At 45.3% G+C, this 22,075-nt stretch overlaps 1 protein-coding gene across 1 annotated transcript; it reads left to right on the top strand.

Moving 5' to 3' along the window:
- Positions 1-753: 753 nt before the first annotated feature.
- GPR143 (G protein-coupled receptor 143) lies at positions 754-12,787 on the top strand (the record flags this gene model as incomplete). The annotated part of the gene is made up of 8 exons (XM_084279178.1): positions 754-997; positions 2,446-2,555; positions 5,776-5,870; positions 7,288-7,380; positions 7,878-7,987; positions 9,300-9,408; positions 10,972-11,089; positions 12,488-12,787. The coding sequence occupies 8 exons, from the start codon at positions 754-756 to the stop codon at positions 12,785-12,787; spliced, it is 1,179 nt and encodes a 392-aa protein (XP_084135304.1).
- Positions 12,788-22,075: the final 9,288 nt, after the last annotated feature.

Raw genomic sequence — 22,075 nt, forward strand, 5'->3', positions numbered from 1 at the left:
ACCAAATTTAAAAAAAAATAAATGTTCTTAAGAAATCAAAAGTCCTGGAATTTTCCATGTCAAGCTGATCCAACACAGACAGCATAGACTAAAGAGAAGACTTTCTGTGCTTGTGGTTTAAATATGATGAGGTTAATATTGTCTTCCTAAATGTAATCTCTGTTCACAGTGATAGGATATCATGTTTCTAATTTTAATTACAGAGACCGGTGGGTTGAATCACTAAAATTTAGATTTGGGTTAGGGTGTGGATTTACAGCCCAGCTCCTCCCTGTAAACGCTGGGGCTGCTTGTGTCTGGACTCATCTTTTCAATTAATCTTCAGTAATTAAAGGGTGGTGTGTGGGATGGGGCTAGAGAGAAACACAATTAAAATGTAATGCTTCTCCTGTGGTATCCGCATCCTTATTTATTTTAAACCATCTTCAATGCTCTGGTGAATGCAAGTCTTCCTGTACCAGATACTGTGCAAGCAGAAATATGTGAGTGAACTGTTGCCAATGGCTCTGAGCAAGCATGGGGCATGTTTCAGATTACACTGTGTTTTCTTGTTCGGATCTGATCTCCTTGCTAGGAGAGGCTGAGAAAGGCAGCTCGAGGGGATTTTCTTCTAGCAGCAGCACATGATCCATCAATCGCGTGATTCTCACCACCGAGGACTAATGGGGAGGGCGAAGGCAAAGCGAAGGCTGCCTTGGGAACGCGACAGCAGTTCCTGCTGCTCCTGGGGCTCCTCTGCCAGCTGGACGCTTCATGGCTTCTCCCAGGTTAGAAACCTACTGCTGCCCAAACCGGGATGGGGCCACGCAGCTCGTGATGAGCTTCCACCCTGAAGTCTTCTGCGGAGTTTGCATTGGCAGCGCCGCAGTGAGTCTGGTACTGACCGTCCTGCAGCTCCTGCCGAAGAAGGGACAGATCCTGAGGAAGATGCCCAAAGCCTCCTCTTCTTCCACCATCCTTCTCCTCATCTCCATTTGTGACATCCTTGGAGGCTTAGGTAAGCGCCAGCGTCGTGTCCCTCACCCGTACTGTAGCAGGCTCTTGTTGCTCTGAGGGGAAGCTGGTGAGTGGACAATGGAAATTTCTGAGGGAAATGGTATGGTGCTGGATGTATTCACAGGGAGATCTGAGCTAAGTGAGATCAGAAAATGATGGGCCTCTGGGGGAGAAAGGTCTTGATTAATAGTTATATTTTAGAAGCAAACACAAATGTACAGCAAAATCCCAGCTTTACTACAAACTGAAATCCAGCACAATGCCCAGTTCTCGGAGTAAGGTGTAAAAGTGGAGGCACGGTTGCACATTTAAAAGTGAAGCTGACATCAAACACTTAGCCCATCCATTGATAAACACTTCATATGTGTCTTTAAATCCTCTCAGACCAAGTTTACAGTCTTGTTCGTGTGCCAGCCACTTCTCTGGGCTCATCACATCAACAGCAAATGAGTTTTCATTGCTTCTGTATGCTGATCACAGGCTTTTGAAATGCGAGAGAAGCTTCCTTATCAAGGACAACCCGGTGCCCGGCCCCTGCCTGATAGGCTGGAGGAATAAAACTACAGAGAATAAAACAAAACTCACGAGTCAAAATGAAAGTATTATGTCTAAATCTGTCCCGTCAGTCTATGGCCTTTACTGACAACATAGGTATAAATTACTGAGACACATGCTATGAAAATACAGAATGAGTTTGTTTCTACAGTAACATTTTTCTCCTCTCATTAGATAACAGAAGTAGTGACTGTTCCATAAGTCTCTCTCACTGCCTGGGAAGGGAGTGGGATTTGAGGTCCTTTCTCCTTTCATACCGAGCCAGGTTCTCTCCTGGTACATAATAAGTACCAATATTAAAACAATCGATAGGGGGGGTATAAAAAATGTGTGCACATTCACCTGGAAAATGTCCTTTCAGTCAGATGAGGCCAGCAATAGATAAACTAGGTAGTGTTCTCACCTAATTCTGAAGCCCTGCTTTGCTCAGTCCTGTGACAGAGAGGGAAAGAGCTGCTTGTGAAAGTGAAGACAGTGAAAAATGGGAAATAACATTTTGCCTGCAATGAGGGATTATATAGAAATGAACATTAGCCTATGAATATATGCCAGTGAAATTGTAAATAGCTAGCTACTGCCTTATGTCAATCTGCTAAATGCTGCCCGGGTTTTTTGGGGGGAGTGCATGACAATATCTCTAAGTAGAGTGAGATTTTAATCTCCATAGCATTTCAAGTCCCAGCAGCTTCAGACTGTTGGGGCTACTCTCCCCCAGTGATTGCACTGACCTTTCAGTAGCACAGTTACTCCTGCTGTGCTCCTCTGCAGCCGCAGCTTTCCTGGGGACGCACAAAAGCTGGGCTGCCATGTGAAATATGTGGCCAGGGAGAAGCATGTGACCCAAATCACGCCAGCAGATTCAAAGCATTAATGCTTCCTTTTTTTCCCCCTTAGGTGTGATCTTCAGGTCAAGTGTGTGGCTCGGCTTCCCAGGCTTCATAGCTAACATTTCTGTGGTGAATGGGACCGATGTGTGGCCTTCTGCTTTCTGCGTGGGGAGCGCGGTAGGTACAGAGGTCGTCTCCATCCTGTTCCCAGCTGACAGGCCCTCTGTGTAGGGTGCCTGAAAGGCAAACTGCTGTGTCCAAGGGGAAATTTGTCTGTGAGTCAGAGCCTGGATATTATAGTTCCAGCCTCTGCCACACCCCTGCAAGTGCATTCATGCCTCCCTCCGAAACCCTGAATCAGGTCAGACAGGGTGCTAGATGCTGCACCATGCATGTGAGAACGCAGGGCAACGCAGGTCAGATTAATCCCAGGTGTTTTGTAGTACTTGCTCATCAGAGGAGTGCTGGGGCAGTGGAGGCACACCTCTACTGAAGTCAGGGACACAGAGGCATAAGGGTATAGACATTCCCAAATGGGCTGTGAAGCCACTGGTTTGGTCTGTGCTGGCACAGCATCGCTGATGCTCCGGTGGCTCCGTCACACCAGTAACTTGAGGGTTCTGCCCACCTTCTCCAGCAGAAATTACAGCCTGTGTGGTTTTGGTGGGGACCAAACCAGCAACTCGGGTAGCTCAAATTAGCCTTTGCAGCGTGGGAGTGTGTGTTTTAGACACAGAGGGACTGCAGGATAAATATACCCAGAGACGCAGAGCTGCTGGCAGAAAGTCCGTCCCCACTGTGTAAGGCTGCAGCTCAGATCGCTGCTTGTATGGCTGTTCAGTGACTGTGTCTGGCCCAGCCAAATTAAGTATCCCCTGGATTAAAACACAAGCATAAGAAAATGGGAATGTATTCCAAAAGTGCAGATTAAACACCAGTTTCAAATATTACAGTCTCAGGATTGCCTGAGGCATATAGTGTGAGTTTACCACCCAAGAAAAAAGGCCGTGGCTTTTACCAAAACATGGAGGATGTAAAATACACACAGATTGTCACTTAGCCCAAATTCAGCAGGAACATAGGGTGCCCAATGAATTATTAAAAGTTTACGGTATGGAAGAAGATATTCTGCATGTAAACAAAATTACTCACCTCCAATAGTTTTAAAATAAAATAGTATGTGTCAAATGTACCAAATGGAACTCACTGTGCCTTATATGCCTGTATCATGACAATTTCAGACATGATAGTGTTGTGCCATAGGAGCAAATATGAGTTCACAGCATCTCAGAATCACAGAATTGTAGGGGCTGGGAGGGACCTCCAGAGATCATCGGGTCCAACCCCCCTGCCAAAGCAGGTTCCCTAGGACAGGTCACACAGGTAAGTGTCCAGATGGGTCTCGAATATCTCCAGAGATGGAGACTCCACAATCCTCCTGGGCAGCCTGTGCCAGGGCTCTGTCACCCTCACTGTGAAAAAATTCTCCCACATATTGGTGCAGAACTTCCTGTGCTTCAACTTGAAGCCATTGCCCCTTGTCCTGTCCCCACAGACCATTGAAAAGGGGCTGGCCATTTCCTCATGTCCCACTCTTGAGATATTTATAAGCATTAATAAGATCCCCATTGTATGCATCTGTTGATTCTCAGTTCCATTATCTTGTAGCAGGAACATCCTATTGAAAAACACGTTTCCCTATGTCTTAAATTTCGTTTTCTGTGCCTTAGCACAAAAAGTAGTATTTTTAAACAGTGACTAAGATACTGTATGCAAACTGTTTGGTTTTCATTTAGGTCTCAGGTTGGATGGTGAGCAGCAGAGTGGTCTACCACAATTTTTATTTCCCCTTTCTTGGGCTCCTGCTAAGTGCTGTAATTTGAGTCACTTGCTAAATTTAGATTTAATTATATTGGAATGAAAAATAATCCTCCTTCCACACACATCCCCTAACATATTCTTGTGTGAGTTAATAAAATGTTTCTGATTCTGTTTTATTTTTCTTTTATTACTATTGTTTTATTTCACCTAACCACTTAACCACAAACCAATAGAAATAGTGAGGCCTTGAGGCATCTTCTTTGAGTAACACTCTCTGATATCTTCTCAGACACCGTAGCAAGATGTGTCCTTTAGCTAAAAAATGAAATAGTATATAGAAGATTTTGTGTTTAAGTACATCTGATGTATATTATTTTTGGATACTGTTTTGTCTATGTTGGATGGAAAGACCTCACAGTTTATTTTTGAATGTGTGTGCATGTACAGTAAATTGTGCATTTTTCAACTGCAGCAAATATGTAAAAGTGCCCATGAGGTCACATGCTGAATGTTATAGATAAAACTGCATTAGGAAGAAGACTGGAATTTTATTTCCTGGCTCCTGTGCACTGGGAAAATGTCATGATGTTTGAATTAAATACTGAATAATGTGTGCCACTAATGATAGAGGTAGGGTCTACATCCACACAGCCAAAGGAAATATTTCCTTGCTTGATTCGCCTTTCAGAGGAAGGACTGGTTGGTCTCTACTCTGTGTTTGGCTCAGTAACAAGGATGTTGGTTTCCAGCTGTAAAATGATGCTACAATGGAGCCGTGATAAGGGATATTCAGATAGGAACTGAAGGAGGGCTCAGAGGGAAGGTAATATGAATACTGAAATAGTTCCAGGCGACTACGGAGACTATTCCCTATCAGCTCCTGTAGGGAAGAAATTTGGAATGTATAAACAGCAGCAAAGAAAGGTCACTTACCCTGTATAGGCCATGGGAAAAATGCATAGGGTCAGCTCATGAGTGCTGTGGAATTTAACTTGACTTAAACCTGTTTCCTTTGGATTTTTATTGAAGAAATCAGCCAGGGAGTTCAATATGGATAAATTGTCCAGAGGGCAAGTGATACTTTTGCAAAAGACCTTTCTTTCTTAGTAACTGGTCCCTGAATCAGGTTCTTGTGCATGGAGAAAACCCCTGTCACATGCAGATCCCACGGTGCAAAGGCACACTGTGGTGATGACTGACTTCAGTTACATTTTCATGCCTCAGTTACTAAGAAACTGATAAACTTTTAACAATAAAATGGAACATCCTTGCTATAAATTTATTTGGGCTTCACTCACAATATTGAGGGTTAGGACTGGAGAGGCAAATAACAACTTTTCAAAACAGAGAATAAGCTGTGAAAGCAAACGCTGTTCCATTTCCATGTGACTTGACCCATTTGCTCCAGCAGTGCTATTCCTGTGATTTTGAGGAAGATTTTATACTTCATAATCTCAGCTGGCAAATACACAGGTTTAAAGAACAAATCACTGGGCTAAAGGTTTGAGTCCCTGCCCCATCCCCAGTGGTACTGGGGAAGCAGCTGTGACATTTGGCATTTTTGTTTTCCATGCAGATGTGGATCCAGCTGTTATATAGCGCTGGCTTCTGGTGGTTGTTTTGCTATGCTGTTGATTCGTATTTGGTGGTAAGAAGATCAGCTGGACTGAGGTACACCAGAGTTAAAAGCTCTGAGTTTTTTACTTTCCTTCCAACTCTGTACGTCCGTGTTTGTCTGCAGCTGTCTAAGTGTAGAAGCAAAGCTTCTAGAAACATCTGATGTTCATGCGGTTACCAGGTAATGATACAGACGAGTGGTGTGCTAAGTGCTTAAATTGCCAATATTGATTTGTTTATGTCCAACTAGGATTTAAATGTATCTGAATTCATTTAACTTTTAGAAAAATGGGGGGCAGGGGAGGCTCTATAAACTTGATTGCAGCAAGGTATCTCTTCTTGTCCCTACTCCGTACCTCAAACTGATTCTTGTGGCAAAAAAGTGTTACCCAGAAAATAAGAAAGTGGCAGGGGAAAGTGCTGAATTTCATATAGATAATTCTCTGCTTTTTCCCCTCAGATTTTCTATTTTATCCACTTCTTGGTGTTGTCAATATTACACTCCTGATCCCATTTGAAAGTTTTTAAGAACAATATGTATTTATGATACATTTTGCTGCAATGCCTGTAAAAGAAGAACCTAAACCCTTTGGAAAACACCGTGTTTTCATGGCAGACAGAAAACATAAGGTGTTCCTAAGGTGGTTGTTAGGAAGGCAAAATGACCTTTGGTTACTTACTGCTAAACACCAACTTATGTGACTCTGCTCCCAGATGACACTGAGCTGGATGTTATCAAAATGGAGATTTTGGACTGAAATTCAGCCTGTGGAGGATAAAACTGAATCTGTGAAGTCTCATAGTTCTAGTCTGAAACAAACTGGGACCTATCTCTGTTAACCATATCTCTGCTAACCAAAATTAAAATAAAATAAAATAAAATAAAATAAAATAAAATAAAATAAAATAAAATAAAATAAAATAAAATAAAATAAAATAAAATAAAATAAAATAAAATAAAATAAATCATGTGCATTTGGGCTTGATTCTAAGATAAGATTAAACAATGAGACTTTCTACACACCCAGATCCAAATGTCCCTAAGGTGGGAGCAGTATCCAACTCTCAAAGTTGTAGATGGTTCTCTGCAAATTACAAAAGGGAGGTTTATTTGACTGTTTAGCTCCATTCTTAAATTTTAATCCTCCAATTTGCTCTCTGGAGAAGAAATGAAGGATGCAGGGTTTCCTCCTGGATATTTAGGGATAAGAAAGTGCTTTCCACTCTGGAGGTTGGAGCAGCACACAGGACCTCTGTGTGCAAGCCTCAACAACCGCTTTGGCTCATCCTTTTTCTGCAGGGGCTCCCCCCAACCCCACCTGCTTCCTTCAGTTTACTGTGCTTGGTGTCATTCTGCACCATTTCGTGTCTGTAAAGCTCTGCTGCAGCGAGGCTCCTATTTGTCTGTTGCCATGTGAAAAGTGTAAGGTTTGGTGTCTTTAATCACACCTGTCCTGCTTGGTGCCCGCAGTACGATTGTGCTGTACCACATGATGACGTGGGGACTCGCCGTGATGCTCTGCGTGGAGGGAATTGCTCTGCTTTACTACCCTTCCCTCTCCAGGTAAGCAGGGCTCTGGGAACAAACACCCTGAGCAATCACAGTGCTCTGCAGTCATCTGAATCTCTTTCAGTCAGCTTTAGAGGCAGACATCCAAATATTGGGCTTTTTAGATCCTTGACAAGTGTGTCCCATGGAGTCAGTGTGATCTTAGAAATACCTGCCTGAGTTTTGGGGGGCTGTGAAGAAACATGCCCAGAAATGCAGGCACTTGGGCATGCTGCAGCACTGATACGGCTTCTGTGTTGGTGTCTATGAGACACAGTTCTCCCACTCCTGGTTTTAGCTTTGCATTTGTTCCTTTAAATTTGAGAAAAATGCACATAATCCAACTGTGTGTCCCATGTGAACTGGTGGTGAAGGTACATGAATCAGAAGTTTAGCATCTGTTTACTTCATTTCTTCTATTTATTTTAAGTGAAATGTGGCATAGCTGGGATACCCAGACCTGTCAGATGTGGACAGAAAAATTGCATAAGCTGTTAATGGTTTCTCCTCAGCTGTGAAAATGGCCTGGAGCATGCAATCCCACATTACATCACAACCTATGCCCCACTCCTGCTGGTGCTGGTGGTCAACCCAATCCTGTTTAGGAGGACAGTATCAGCAGGTATGTTCCTATTGGCCAGCATCAGCCAGTGTGTGTTATGTAGCAACATAGCAATAATGTAAAAAGTCCTGCCCATGTATTCAGTGATATGAGATAGATAGTTCCTCACTGAATCATAAAGATACAGCAAAGGGTGAGAGGGAAGATAACATCTTGATGGGAAATTTGCCCTAGAGACACACTGATATACTCAAGACATACTTAAGCTGTGCTGTTATAAAACCTATACCACAGATTGGCAAAGGTGTTTGTGTGGTACTAAATTATTATTTGAGGCAATGCTTAACTCTACTGCAGTATTGGTAGCAACCTGGACTTTGGAATGTAATTTATTCTGGTTTAAAGATAGTGTTGGTGAGATCTGATAGTTGATTTAACTTTTTGGCAGCCCTGGAGCTAAAAACAAAATAATAAAATAAGAAGAGAATTTTGACACTCCTGATTCTGAGATTATGAAAATATTTGAATTGCACATAACTCAGGTGGTATCTTGAAGTTCCCATTTCATTTACTATCCAGGGCTTTGAAGAAATGAGACTGAAAAAAAGGCCACAGATTCAACACATTCCTTGCATGTAATGTGACTAGGAGCTCGCAGTACCTGAATTCACTCTTATCCTGTACACACTGTCTATAAAAAAACAGCAATAGAAGACCCTGTATTCTCAGTTCAGTCTTCATCCCATCTACCCCGTGTCTCTCAGTAAAATACTCATTTTCAAAGGAACAGCTGTTCCTTTTGAAAGTATTTCCTATAAAAAGTTGCTCTTTTTTATGGGAAAATACCTGCTAAGCATATCTGTGTTTGAGCATATGTATGTTCCTGGTGATATCTGAACAGCACACAGCATAACTGTCTGTGTTCCCTGGCATTACACCTTCATGTTTTAGAAGTGAAGCCAATCATGTATCAACCACACACTGAAATATAACGTGCATAATAACAAGTATTCTGTTTTCATCTAAACGTCACACAAAGTACATTATCATATATTGTACAGAAGCTGTAAGCACTACCTGTTGTTATAAAGGAAAAGTTTGTTGACCATACTATTTTCAGTGGGATTGAGAGAAGAAAAAGAAGCTAGTGGGGTATCAACCATTTTAGGAATCCATAGTGGAGGCACTTCTTTTCCCTTAGTATCAGGCTGTATGTGAGATCCCGTGATGACAGTCCTGCCGACTTCTGAACTGCTGCTAGAGACAAACCCATCCCTTCCTTTCTTCCCTCTTTACAGACATCTCCTGGGTCCTTGTGCCTATAGCTAACAAGATGCATATATATTAATTGAAATAACTGTATACTTTCCAGTTGCCTCCTTACTGAAAGGGAGACAAGGGATTTACACAGAGAATGAGAGACGTCTGGGGACAGAGATCCAGATCCGCTTCTTCAAAATTATGCTGGTATTCGTTATTTGGTAAGAGGTGCATTTTTTTGTTTAAAGCTGACTTTTTTTTCTTCTTTCCCAGCTGGAGAGGGCCAGGGACAAGAATAGGGTCTGATGGGTTGCTTCATTTGTTTGTCTTTACTCTTGGAAGGGAAGATGTCTGAGGAAGAAGCCGTTCTAAACTAGTTCACAAAGTAGCTGAATCACTCCTGTAGCATCACAAGGCTGTGAGGAAATGATAAAAAATGTTTAAGCAACAGGAAAACAATAACCCCAAGAAACAATAGTCAAAAAAAAAGAAAGAAAGAAAGAAAAAGAAAAGGTTGGACATAGGCTAAAGCTCTGCAGAACAGCAGCTCCCCAGCACTGTAGGCTGACAGACAGCTTTCTGTACTCAAGAATTCTCAGAGAGTCTTCTCACCAAACACATCACCCAAAGCCTACAATAAATGTGTTTCTAAGACTGGCTTCATGATGTATAATGCAGCCACCTCTGTGGTCTGCAGATCCCCAGTGTGTGAAAAAAAGCATGGATATCAAATGGACATACAGGGTTATATTCTAGAAAAGAAACCTCCATGTGACCACATGGGAAAGTTCTGATCATTTAATCTTTTTCTTTTCATATTCTATCTTTCTGCATGAAAATAGAATTTTGAGGTTGGACAGGAAAGAGATAGGGAAGAGAGAAGGGAGGGAACTAGAGAAGTGGGGAAGGAGGGAGGCTACACCTCTCATCCCCCAATCCCTGTGGGGACAGGAGTGCTGATCTATACTACAAGGGTCTGTGCAACAACGCAACAAGAACCAGTCACTGCTGTGAAATGTTTCCTACCTACGTGGGAAATGCAAGCAATGGGGAGGAAGGAAATGGTCTTGGAGTGGTAGAATGACTTGGCCAAACTTAGCAGGCTCCACAGCTACTCAACTTTTTTATATGTGGGCACGTGCATGCATCTTGTGTTGCTTTACAAGGCTGCGCAGGGAGAAAGGCTGCCTTTTTATCTTCTGGCTGCTGTAAACTGGAGTGCTCTGGAGGGAAATTAATGCCTTTTCTTGGGGAATGTTTTATACATTTTGAAAGTCTGCTGTAATCTAACCCTGAAATTTTAACTCCCCTGGAGCTTCTGCAGCCTTTTGTAACACGTGTGCGTGTACTTGGTCTCCTTATCTGTGAGCATTATCCTTTGAAGATGCAAACAAAATAAGTCAGTGTGTGTGATGTTCCCATTAGGATAAAAGTTGTCTGGCATCTCAATTTTTTCCTGCAACTTACTGTTCTGCAGCAAGCTCAAGTGATCAGGTCAACATTTTTTGTTTGGTTGGTTTTCTGTTTGTTGAATTTTGTTTTTTTTCTCTTGTTATGTTGATTAATTTGGCTAGGCCTGGACTAGTACATAATTGCCTAGTTTTTGATCGTGATCTGAGAGACCTACTGGTCCCTTCAGATTGAAACTAAACATTAAAAAGTATCTCATTCTCCTTGTTAGTGATCCTAGTTTATATAATTTGAAGGTAAAGCCTACCTTACTTACGCATATATAAATATATATATATGTGAAAATATCTTGTTCTTCTTTACTCCTGCATTAGCTGGTCATCCAATATCATCAATGAGACCCTTTTGTTCTATCTGGAAATGCAGCCTGACATCAATGAATTGCCCCTGAAGAACATCAGAAGTGCCGCGCTGATCACGTGGATTATAATGGTAGGCCAGCCGTGACGTTGCTTCGCCTTGAAAAGCCCTTTTGTAAGACTGGTGGAACAGCACCAGTGTGTTGGGTGGTTTATGGTTTGTGGGGGGCATAAACACTCTGAAAATCAAGCAAGAAAAGCAGAAAGTAAGAGGGAGGAAGGAGCAGTCACTGGGAGTGCTTTTCGCATGTAAGATTCTCCGGAAAGGTACCAAAGGCCAATTTTCTTCTCCCTTCACAGTAGTTTTCACTCTCTTTGTGAGTGTTTGCCACCCATTTTAAGGTAATTTCTAGTCTAATTTTGCTAGTCCCTGCCATAAAGCAAGCTAAGAAGTTTTACCTCATGAATGGGCCTTTTCTGGTAATTGTTTGTTTGTAACTAGGGTTTTCTTCATTCTAAAGAGTAATTGCATCTTCCATCATGACATCTGAATAATTATTTGGGGACAAATGTGTGAAAAATCTTGAAAGCAATGCACCAAAAACCAGCTCTAAGATGCTGGCCTCTTACTATACCACAAAGTCTTTTCTCCTACTGGAATATTTGACAAAGGATTTCTCAGAAGTGATATTGCAGGTTTCTTGTCCAAGAGAGTTTATTCTGGAGCTATAAAATATCTGTAAGACCCTACTATTCTGTTTTGTATAGTTAAGCCCTTGAGCAGTTTTGTATTGAAGGGGTTAAGCGATGCAGCTGATTTGATACAAGCTCCTCCTCTAACAGCAGACCCATTCATGTGACAGGAACCTTGCTCTTGCTCACCTGAGTCTGGGAACTGAGCTATTTTTTTTACATTGTAAAAAGAATTCAATGGGTTTTTTCATGAGAAAAATGGACACAGCTAAAGCCATTTATGTGCTGAGCATCCCAAAGCACTGGGAACAGAGACTTTGGGGTTTTTGAGTCACTTGGGAATTTCTTTTTCAATGTCCCTCCCTGTTTTTCCATCCCACTTTGATGGGCATTTTCACTGGCTCAGGAATGTGCAGCAGCTCCAGACAGATCAATTCTGGCTATTTTTAAAAAACCTGACTGTGTACACTCTCATATATTTGACTTGGCTTCTAGTGAAAAATATATTTGCTTTTGTGAATAAAAAAAGTCCAGACCTTGTGGGGAAAGTGAAAAACACACCAGGGGATTGACCAGCTGACATTCATGGTAGAACCCTGTTTGGTGGTTCGTGTTCACTGGGGTGGCCTCGGCATTTCGGAGCAGCAGGTCACGGTATTTCACTCCAATTCGTTTGTGTCAGCAATGGGAGCAACATCTTTTTTTATATTTCCATGCAAATAGCTTATTTTGAAGGCAGCAACTGTGAGAGGGAAGTTGTTAGTGCACGCAGAGCGTCCTGCTGACATGGAGAACGCAGCCTGGATGGTGTAACTCGTGTTGCACTTCTCTTTCCCAGGGGGTCCTTAACCCGATGCAAGGCTTCCTCTTCACGCTGGCTTTCTACGGCTGGACGGGCTGGAGAGTGGACCTGAAATGGAGAAAAAGAGAGATACCCTGGGAATCCATGTCCTCATCCACTGTGGGGGAAAATACCTACCCCTCGCCAGTGAACTACCAAACCAACCTCCACGACTCAAAGAAGATCTCGACCAGCGACAGCCAGCAGACCGACGAGGCTATAAGCATGTTGTCCGAGGGCAACACCAGCGGCGACGACAGGCTGACCAGGAGCTCTCCCATCTACCAGGGCTGGTAGCTGCGAGGCCCAGCGCTGGGTCCCACTTCCAACCTCGCCCAGACTCATCAGAAAGCCGCGTCACTGTGTGAACCGCCGCGTACCCTGGAAGTAGGTTTGTGCCCGGTGGCGTGATGTCATTTCCTGTAACCTGTGTGTGCGAGAGAGCGAGCGTGTGGGACAGGGCGATGCCGCGGTTCTTCACAGGCTCACAGGGTTGGAAAAGACCTTTAAGATTAAGTCCAACCATTCCCATCCGAAGCTAAACCATATCCCCAAGTACCTCATCTACCCTTTTTTTAAACACACCCAGGGGTGGTGACTCCACCACCTCCTTAGTTTGCCTTACAGGAGACGTGTTAGCAGGTATAAAGGCCCGATCCCTTGTTCAGCAGGAGTGTGTCCTTGCAGAGATGTGTGTTACTTACCATTCATTTTCACCCGTTTTGCTTTAATCTCTCTTGTAACTTCCACATGGTAGAAGAGTCTTTTGTTTAAATAAACGGACTATTAATATGTTGGGTTTTTAAATTTGTTGCCTTGCTTGCCTGGCTCAGCATGAAACTTTTCACCTAGAATTAAGAGCTCTAGGATTTCTGACGCTGTGGTAAAACAGTGGTGAGAGCCAACTTTGATACAAGCACAATCATTTCCTGTTTGTGTAGGATCTTACTGGCACAGTCTTCTTTTAGCTTCTTCATGTGAATTTTCAGTTTAATTTTATCTAGAGAGCTGGAAGCCTTAAAAAAACAGTCAAGCCCAGCCTGGGCTCCATAAACCCTTCAGATTAGTGGTTCCAGTTCACTCCTGGATCAAGCAAAAACAACCCTTCCAACTATTTTTTAGTATGGATTCAGTCTGATCCTTCTGTGTACTTGTCTAACAGGATTACCACTCTTAGGACAGGTGCATTAAGAGATAACGTTTGCAAAAACCAGCTCCATGATCTGAGTGCTCATTGAGAAACAGTGCATAGAATCAATAATCCTTTCTCTGAGGTGCTCTGTATTTCATGTCTTCACCTGCTGAACTAAGAGATATTAAATCTATTCTCCTTATCTTCTCAGATAGGTACCTCTTCCCATGCAGCACACTAAGTACCTATGCCCAAACAATTCCCCAGGTTGGTTGAAAGCTAAGAAAAAAAATGATGCCCATGTCTATCCCAGGCTTTTAATTTCATATCAAAGCAGAAGTAGTACAACTGAAGTCTGGTTGTGCTGGAAGCTGTTTGCAATGCAGTCTCACTGATGGCACAGTGGAAGCCCCCTGAGACCAGGTAACCTCCCTCCCTTCCTTCAGCACGTGGCCAAGGCCCACCAGAAAACAAACCCGAGGGTTTTTAAACCCCATTCACATCCACTTTGGCTGCACTTCCCTGGCTGTCCAGGCCTTTGTTTTCCAGCCCAGTTCAGTCCCAGCTCTTGTATAAAACAACAAATACGTTATTACAGACAGCTGAAAGGTAAGTGCTGTAATAATGTGAAGCTTAAGCCCTGGTGTTACTCCAGGGAGCCCCAGGATGGTTACAGAAGCAGGTTCAGTAGAAACTATTCAGAAAAAATATTGATTTGCAATTTTAAATAAATTACCTCCCTGAACCAATTGTTTGATACAGAGGTGTTAAACAAGGATCTGATAATTATTTAGGCAGATCATTGCAGAGCTGTGGTTGGTTTGTAGCAAATCTTTTTACATTGTGCCCTGTGGTTTTATGGCTTTATACTGCTGTCCAAGTTGTCAGAAATACTGGCAGATCACCAGGTCCTTTCTTTTCATCAGTCTTTTTTTTTCCATGAAGAGCAAGCACAGGGACTTGGGAGCAGATTATATTTATCCTTACGGAATAGAGACCACATTTTAGGTGCACTACTCATCACTGCAGGGTTCAAAAGAACAGGAAAAAGACAGAGGTGGAGTTGTTGATAAACCTTTTCAGATGCTAGGGTGTGGGCCAAGCTACAAAACCCGAAAGCCAAATAAACAGCCTCTGGCTTCACCAGAATAATCCCCTGGGAGGTGACAGGCTGCAGCAGGAGGCCCTGTGACAGGGCCAAACAACTAATCCCTCCTTCCCTTCATTACTCCAGGGCACATAAGGGACAGGTACAGACAGGGTGCTCCAGCCTTGGACACCCCCAAGGTCAAGAGCAGCCCTTGAGCAGTGCCAGGTGGCTGGTGGTGCTGGAGCACCCCTGTGCTGGGGCAGCCTCTCACAAAGCCTGTGCTTGGCTCCCCTACTTTTCTTGTACTTTCAAGGCTGGGCTTGAGATGTGTGCAGCACGCCTCTGTTTTGGGGTGTCATCATGAAAGATTAGGACTCATCTGAGAGGTTAAAGAAAACTAAGCCAATGCTAATGCACCAAGAACATGAAATAGGGTGTAGCAGAGCAAACCAACAGCTGTTTTTAACTTGCACAAGCAGTAGGTGTAAGGAGAGTTTCCTTACTAGCCTCTGGTGAACGTACACGAGACATTCCTCCATAAGTTAAAATGGAGTGGGAACTGGTTCTGCTGCTGTGTAAGCATGACCATGCCAGATTCCTCCCCTCCCTCAACCCCAGACCTTGTTCTTGCCTCACCATTCAACAATTCAGGCCAAGCTTTGCCTTCTCCAAGTGCAGCAGGCTGTGCCCATCTCTTCCAGCCAGGGCTGTGCTTGGGAAGAGCATCTCTGGATGGCCCCACTGCCTGTGCCTGTGCACGCCACGGGGCAGCCTCGGGTGAAGCTGAGTGTGTGCTCCAGGGGTCAGCAAGGAGATGCTGCAGGCACCATGTCCTGAACAACGTCGCTGTAACACCAACCTCAACGCTGCTGCCTCAAATGTGCCAAACACCCTCTCCTGCCAGGGGCCTTGTGCTGGTCAGCACACACAAAACCAGCCCAGTTCTCACCTGGGTGAGGGTCTGTGCCTGCACAGTCAGCACTGAGTCCTGCTGCAGCCGGGCTCCGCGCCTGTGGCGATGCAAAGTGTTCCTTCAGAAATGCCTATTTATGGGAGTGTTCTGGTGGGCTGCTGCTGGGACACGTGGGAAGTGGTTGTCTCTGGCCTGAGTGTATGTTTCTTAAGGTGTGTTTCAAACATGGCTCTGGGTAACAAGGGAAAGATCTTGTCCACACTGAACGCCGCAGACTCTCTGGTCTTCCACTGCCTGGGAGGAGGAGGTGTCACTTCCACAGCCACAGAGCTGCCCAGCTCATGAGCAGGAATGCAGCTGCTTCTGTGCCTCAGAGGAGGGGTGAGCAGGGAGCGAGGTCGGGTACCAGTGAATAAAGCATGTGCAGCTCAGGTACTGCGCTCTGAGAGGACAGCAGTCCTCAGATTTAGCATCTTGTATTTTGGGCATATCAGAGCACAACAATGTGTTCCTGAATTTATTGAAGGGGGAAAACCACAACAGCAAAGGTAAATAAGAGAAAAGAGGTCAAATCCACGTGCTGAAATCAAATTGTGGCAGTGGAACCTCATACAAAGGACGTTTATGAGTACAGGGCAGTGCAGCAGCGTTGCTTCTGTCACACGCCTTCCTCGCCTCCCAGCCAGCTTATCAGAGCCAGCCACGTGCAGGGAGTGTTCTCCACATTCACCAAAACTTATTTTTAAGCCCTCAAAGATAAAACAAAAACTTACAGGGAAAGTGTCCTGTCATATCCCAAAATACTTTCTTAACACACCCCCCCCCCCAGCTACCTCTCTGCTGGTGGAAAGGGATGCATGTGACTGTGTTTGTCCTGCCACTCTCACACATGTCATTATGGTTTTGTTTGGCCAGATGTTCAGGCTAATTGCAAAGCTGAAGTAGGAGCACTAGTAAAATCATGAGCTGCTCAAACAGGCAGACTTCTTGCATACCAAAACTCTGCATTTATGAGGTCTGCCATGTGTCTGAATACCAGAATCCGAACTACACCTCTCACCAAGCTCCTCCTTCGCTCTTGCAGGCCAAGCACATGGAGAAAACTAAGAAAGGGAAATGCTACATGTGATCCCTCCCCCCGGCATCGCCCTCATAAGAGGACTTGACCTATAATTCAGAAGTTGTTCTTGTGTATTCATCACGAAAAGTTCTCTGATCTCCTGAAATTTTCTTAATTTTCATGGATTCCTCAAGTTCACAGTAATCCCAGATGGAAATCACTAAACCACACGGTAGCTAACGTCATTTTAAGATGGGTCAGATGATGTCTGGGTCATTCATCCTTTAAGAATCAGACATGCTTCTCTGAAAATTGAAGCTGGCAGCTGAAGAAGATACAGCCTTACTGAGAAAAAAACAGGGAGCACAGTCAAATCCAGGGATGCATTTGCATCTGTTTTCCCTGGCAGTTTATATTCCCTAGGATATGCTGCGAGTGGTATGGAAAGTTGGTTCTTGCACCACACCTCTCTAAGCAAACCCTTAAACATTTGGAGAGCTAAATTCACTAGGGGTGTTGGAGGTAAAGTCTTCAAAAGGCCAAGAAAATTTGCTAAGTGATGGTAGCATTTGAGTTTAACACGAAACAAAACCCCAACACGAACTAAAGCACTGTCTTCCAAGCAATGAACAAGAAGGGGTGTCTTTGGCTCTCACCAGCTTCTGAGTGCTCATGCTACACAAGATTGAAAGGGTCCCAGGAAAGAAATCAGATCATCATAGCTAGAAAGATAGTCACTGTAGCCATCCCTAGACCTTTGACAGCCCCCTGGGTTTAGGGTGCGTTCCCAGCTGTCCCTTCCTGCTGTGTTTAAGTGTGTGGTAGAGTGAGGACCTGCTGGGCTTTGAACTTGCATGGCTCAGTCTACAGAAAGGACCAGCACAGGCTGGGATGTGCTGTGTAATTAAAAGCCTTGAGATGAAGGTTTGCTGCTCATGGCATCTCTGGAGTGAGGGTTGAAAGGGGTGACCTTGCTGTAACCCACTGCAACCAATGGGACCGTGTGAACTGGGTCAAACACAATATAATGAAAACATTGGTGGGACCCAAAGGTGGCATCCATGAGGAGAGAAGCCCGTGTGTCTAATTAATACAGAAACCTGGCTCAGAGGTAGAAAGCTCGCCTCTAAATCTTGATTTGGAAGTCTTCAAGACTAGGGAGTTTTCAGAGCCCTGGCAATCAGTTCAGGCTTCTCTGTGTGTTGCAGGAGGGATTATTTTGTGACCTGGTTGGCTGATAATTAAACAAGAAAAAAAACTGATGGGCTCCCTGGATGTCTCAGTCGTTGTGGGTGTTCTCACAAGTTACTACGGGACGGGGCAGGCTCGGGTCATGGGTTGGCTTTGAGGGATTGTTTAGCTGTATTTGCTTCTGTGGGGCTGTGTGTGCTCTGAGTGTTCTGCAGGACAGTTTGCATTTCAAGGGCCTTTTGCAAGCACCACGAGAGATGAAGATGCCATCCTGCACCAGAGAGCTGCCAGAGAAAGATACCTGCCAGTTACCTGGGTCACGGCAGGCACCTTCTGCACCCAAATGGCTGCAATGCCCTTAGTTTTAGGAGAAGCTGCCTGTTAATCTGTTAAATTGACTTAACGTGTCTGGGAAGTCGGACTAACGTGAAACCAGGGGCTGAGCTGGGACATGGCTGTGTCCAGGCCAGAAGCTGCATGGGGCAGTGACAACAGGGTAAGTGTGAAGGGCGTGTGGTGGTCACACCAAGCGTGTTGACTGAGGTCACCATGGACTGAGGTTAACGAAGGAGAATTCCCAGCAGAGAGTTACCATGCCAGGTGAGGAAACAAATACGTGGGGTGGAAGCATCCTAACTTCCCCTTTCCTTGCTCCAGAACAAGTCAGCAGCTGCTGGAGGTGAAATGAGCAATCCCACCGAAATAAAAGTATCCTGTGATGCAGAGTGAGGGCACCATCCTGACCGGGTTAGGATTGTGCAGAGAGAAGGTCTCAGACACCAGAAGCTGCCAGAGCCCTTTAGGTCAGAATGGTCACTGGCCAAATGGTCATATTTCGGTCCTAGGGAAGCACAAGTGAGCTGGTGTTGCTTGAGAGTGTGGAGGACGCTACATGGCATCCTGCAGCTCCTCAGTGGAGAAATGAGTCTAAGGCATTGCTTTTCTCCCCAGCAGACACGAGCTCTCCACACGACTTGGGAGTTTGTCCTACCACTTCTGGGTGGAAAATCTGCCATGAGAGGAATGTAGGGTTTTACTCCAGAAGCAGAGCAAGGCTGGTTTGAATTCACAGCTCTCTTTTGTTTGGCAAACAGGTTAAAAACCTGTTGGCCAGACCAGGGGAAGGCTCTGTTACAGAAGGCAGTGGTGGGTTGAGAAGAGCTTCGCCTCTCACAACACTGGTATGAATCCAGTTTTACTTTAGTGGGGGTTGAAGCCCATTGTCATCTGGTGGCACTGTGTTGGCTTCTCTGAAAACAGTTCATTGTCTCCATCCAGCTACCAAAATGCAGGTGTCTGCTTGGCACTGGAAGCATCGGGGCCTAATTCCTGCGTCGCTGTCCTGGGCAACAGGCGCCAGGTGGCCATGTTGGAGCTGGGGCTTGGACCAGGTGATCTCCAGAGGTCCATTCCCACCTCAAAGCCTCCTGTGATCTGGGCTCCCACCCTCACCCTGTTAGATCTTTTGGTCAGGCATTGGGCATTACAGAATTTTGCATTACTGTTTCGGAGCTGGGAGCACGTGTGGAGCCCTTTCTAACTTACTGAGCCTTTTGGGGGATCTGGAGGCTGAACTGACCCAGGAAAATGCGGATAGCTGTTGTCTCTGGAAAGGAATTCCAACTGGAAGTGTGAGCCTGTTGTGGTCAGAAACCTCCAAGTGTGTTAATGGGCCTCTCTGTGAAGCCTCTGAATGACCATCCTGCTGTTCATATCTACAAATACGAGTCTGGGACCTTAATGTGATGGGATCTTAATGTGATGGGATCTTAATGTGATGGGATCTTAATCTGACTGAAAACTTACAACAGCTCAATTTCCCCCTTGAAGCTTGAACAGGAGGAATGGGATGTTCTTTGCTCCCTCGAAGGTAAAAAGAGTGTTTGTATAAAAGTAGCGCGGCCGGTTTGAGAAAGGACACCAGCCAGGTGACAAAGCAAGCTCACTGTGCCAGGAAAAGCTGAGTGATTTGTGTGGCCTTGATGCAGAAGGAGGAAGAAGGCCATGAAAGCCACCCCGGTGACCACTGGAAAAGGTGTATGGTGTGTGAAAGGACGCTCTACCATCTGGTTGTAAATGAGAAGAACTCAGTTAAAAAGAAAGCCTGATACAGCTTTGGAGACCCCACTTTGTGAGGTCAGAGGAGGGGTGTTGTGGCACTCTTCTCTTGTTATTTCACCAGGGTTTATCAGCAGCAGCAGTACTGCAATCCCAAGCCTGGCAGCAGGGAGGAGAGGGGATAGAGCACATGGACATTGTGGAGACCATTCAGTGATGAAAGTGATGGGAAGACCGTGCTGCTCCTTCGTCTCTTGGTCACTGGGGATCATGGCATTTTGGGGTGGCAAGAAGCCTGTTAAACTTTCATGCTTTTCCGTAGTGGACAGTTATCCCTTTGCAAAGCCAGGGCTGGTGAGGTGGCAGCTGTGGCTCTGTCCTGCTGTGAATGGCAGTACCTGAGGGGACCGTGAGGGGAACTGAGGGGACTTCATGCCCTGGTGTTGTGTTGGGCTGAGATTCAGGCCATCTCTGGTCTCACTTCTGTGATCTCTGGTCTCACTTCTGTGGAAAGGAACTTAGCTCTTAAGGAGTGGAGAAGAGCCATGATGGCTTGAGATGGGCTCCCTCCCTCTGGAGAACAGGAGTAGCTGTTAATAAAGACAACCTTTGTTGGCCAAGCCTTGCCCTCACCTAGTCCTGCACCCACTTCCCTCTGCCTCCCGTGACCTACTGAATCCTTTCGCATGGCGTAGCTGGGAGGGACGCAGAGGGGAACTGGAGGCCTGGGATCCTTGTTCTCCAGCTGCCCCCAGAGAGGTACCCACTTACTGTCAGCTTCCTGAAAGGTCTTGAAAAAGTGTAAACCCAAGCATGACCTCTTTTACTGTGCCAGTTAAACAGGTACATTTTGGAGACGGGTTTAAACCAGCGCGGTGGGGGGTTTGTGCAATGTAAGGAACCGGCTGTGCTGCCTGGGCTGCCCTTGCAGTGTCCTCTCCCCTCAGAGGGCACCAAGGCTCCAGACAGCGCAGAAGCCCTGGCAGCAGTTCGTTGCAGCTGTGGCCACACAACAGCATCTGCTCCTGTTCTGCCTGCTATGGCAGCTCTTGAGAGCATTTCCTTGAGGAAAAGAAGACAGAAAATTCCCAAACCAGGAAAAAACCCCAACTGACCCAACTGTCTCCTTAGGCCAAAGCACTCAACCGAGCACCACATTTTATGTGGCAAGGAACTGGCGTCCTCTCACCCTGCCCCGTGTCATGTGCCTCCATGTGATGGGGAGCACAGCATTCTTCTCACCAAGCCTTTCCTCAAGGCACCAGACGGGACTTGCTAGGGATCAGAGGCACTCCCCAGCCTCCCTAAGTGCTCTGGTAACCAGCAGCTCTGCTCACGCCCCGTGTCAGGCAGGCAACCATCCCCTAGGAATGCAATTACACCCAGAAGGAGGTGAGATAAGGTGGCTTTTCCCTTAGTTCCCAGGGATTTTATAGCCTGGAAGCTGGTATGCCCAGATGCCTTCAATGTAGTGTTTGAATTTAAAATGAAAAAAGTCACATGTGCATTGACAAACCCCTCGTTGCTACAGACAAAAGGCTTTATAATAGAGACCTCCACATGTAACCGGGGCCTCTCACCTTTGCTTGCTGGGGTCTGAGGCTGGGGAGCTGTATGACTTCAGTGGTGACAAGGCTGATGTTGAGCATCTGGAAACCTGTGAGAGGGTGAGCTGAAGACATAGAGGCAGCCCCAAGGAGCTGAGAATCGTTCCTCTCCTCCTCGTGCAGTTATCCTGCTACAAGGGCTACAAGGGTCATGGAATCATGGAACATCACGGAATCACAGAACCACAGGTTGTTAGAGGTTGGAAGGGACCTGGAAAGATGATCTAGCCCAACTCCCCTGCCAGAGTAGGATCACCTAGACTAAATCGCACAGGAACACATCCCAGTGGGTTTTGAATGTCTCCAGAGAAGGAGACTCCACAACCTCTCTGGGCAGCCTGTGCCAGGGCTCCAAGATGATCACAGGACTGGAGCATCTCTTGTATGAGGAAAGGCTGAGAGAGCTGGGTCTGTTTAACCTGGAGAAGACTGAGAAGGGATCTCACTGATGGTTATAAGTATCTAAAGGGTGGATGTCTAGAGGATGACACCAGGCTCTTCTCAGTAGTGCCCAGTGACAGGACAGGAGGCAAG

The sequence above is a fragment of the Gallinula chloropus genome (assembly GCF_964237585.1).
Source record: "Gallinula chloropus genome assembly, chromosome: 1".
Lineage (NCBI taxonomy): Eukaryota > Metazoa > Chordata > Aves > Gruiformes > Rallidae > Gallinula > Gallinula chloropus.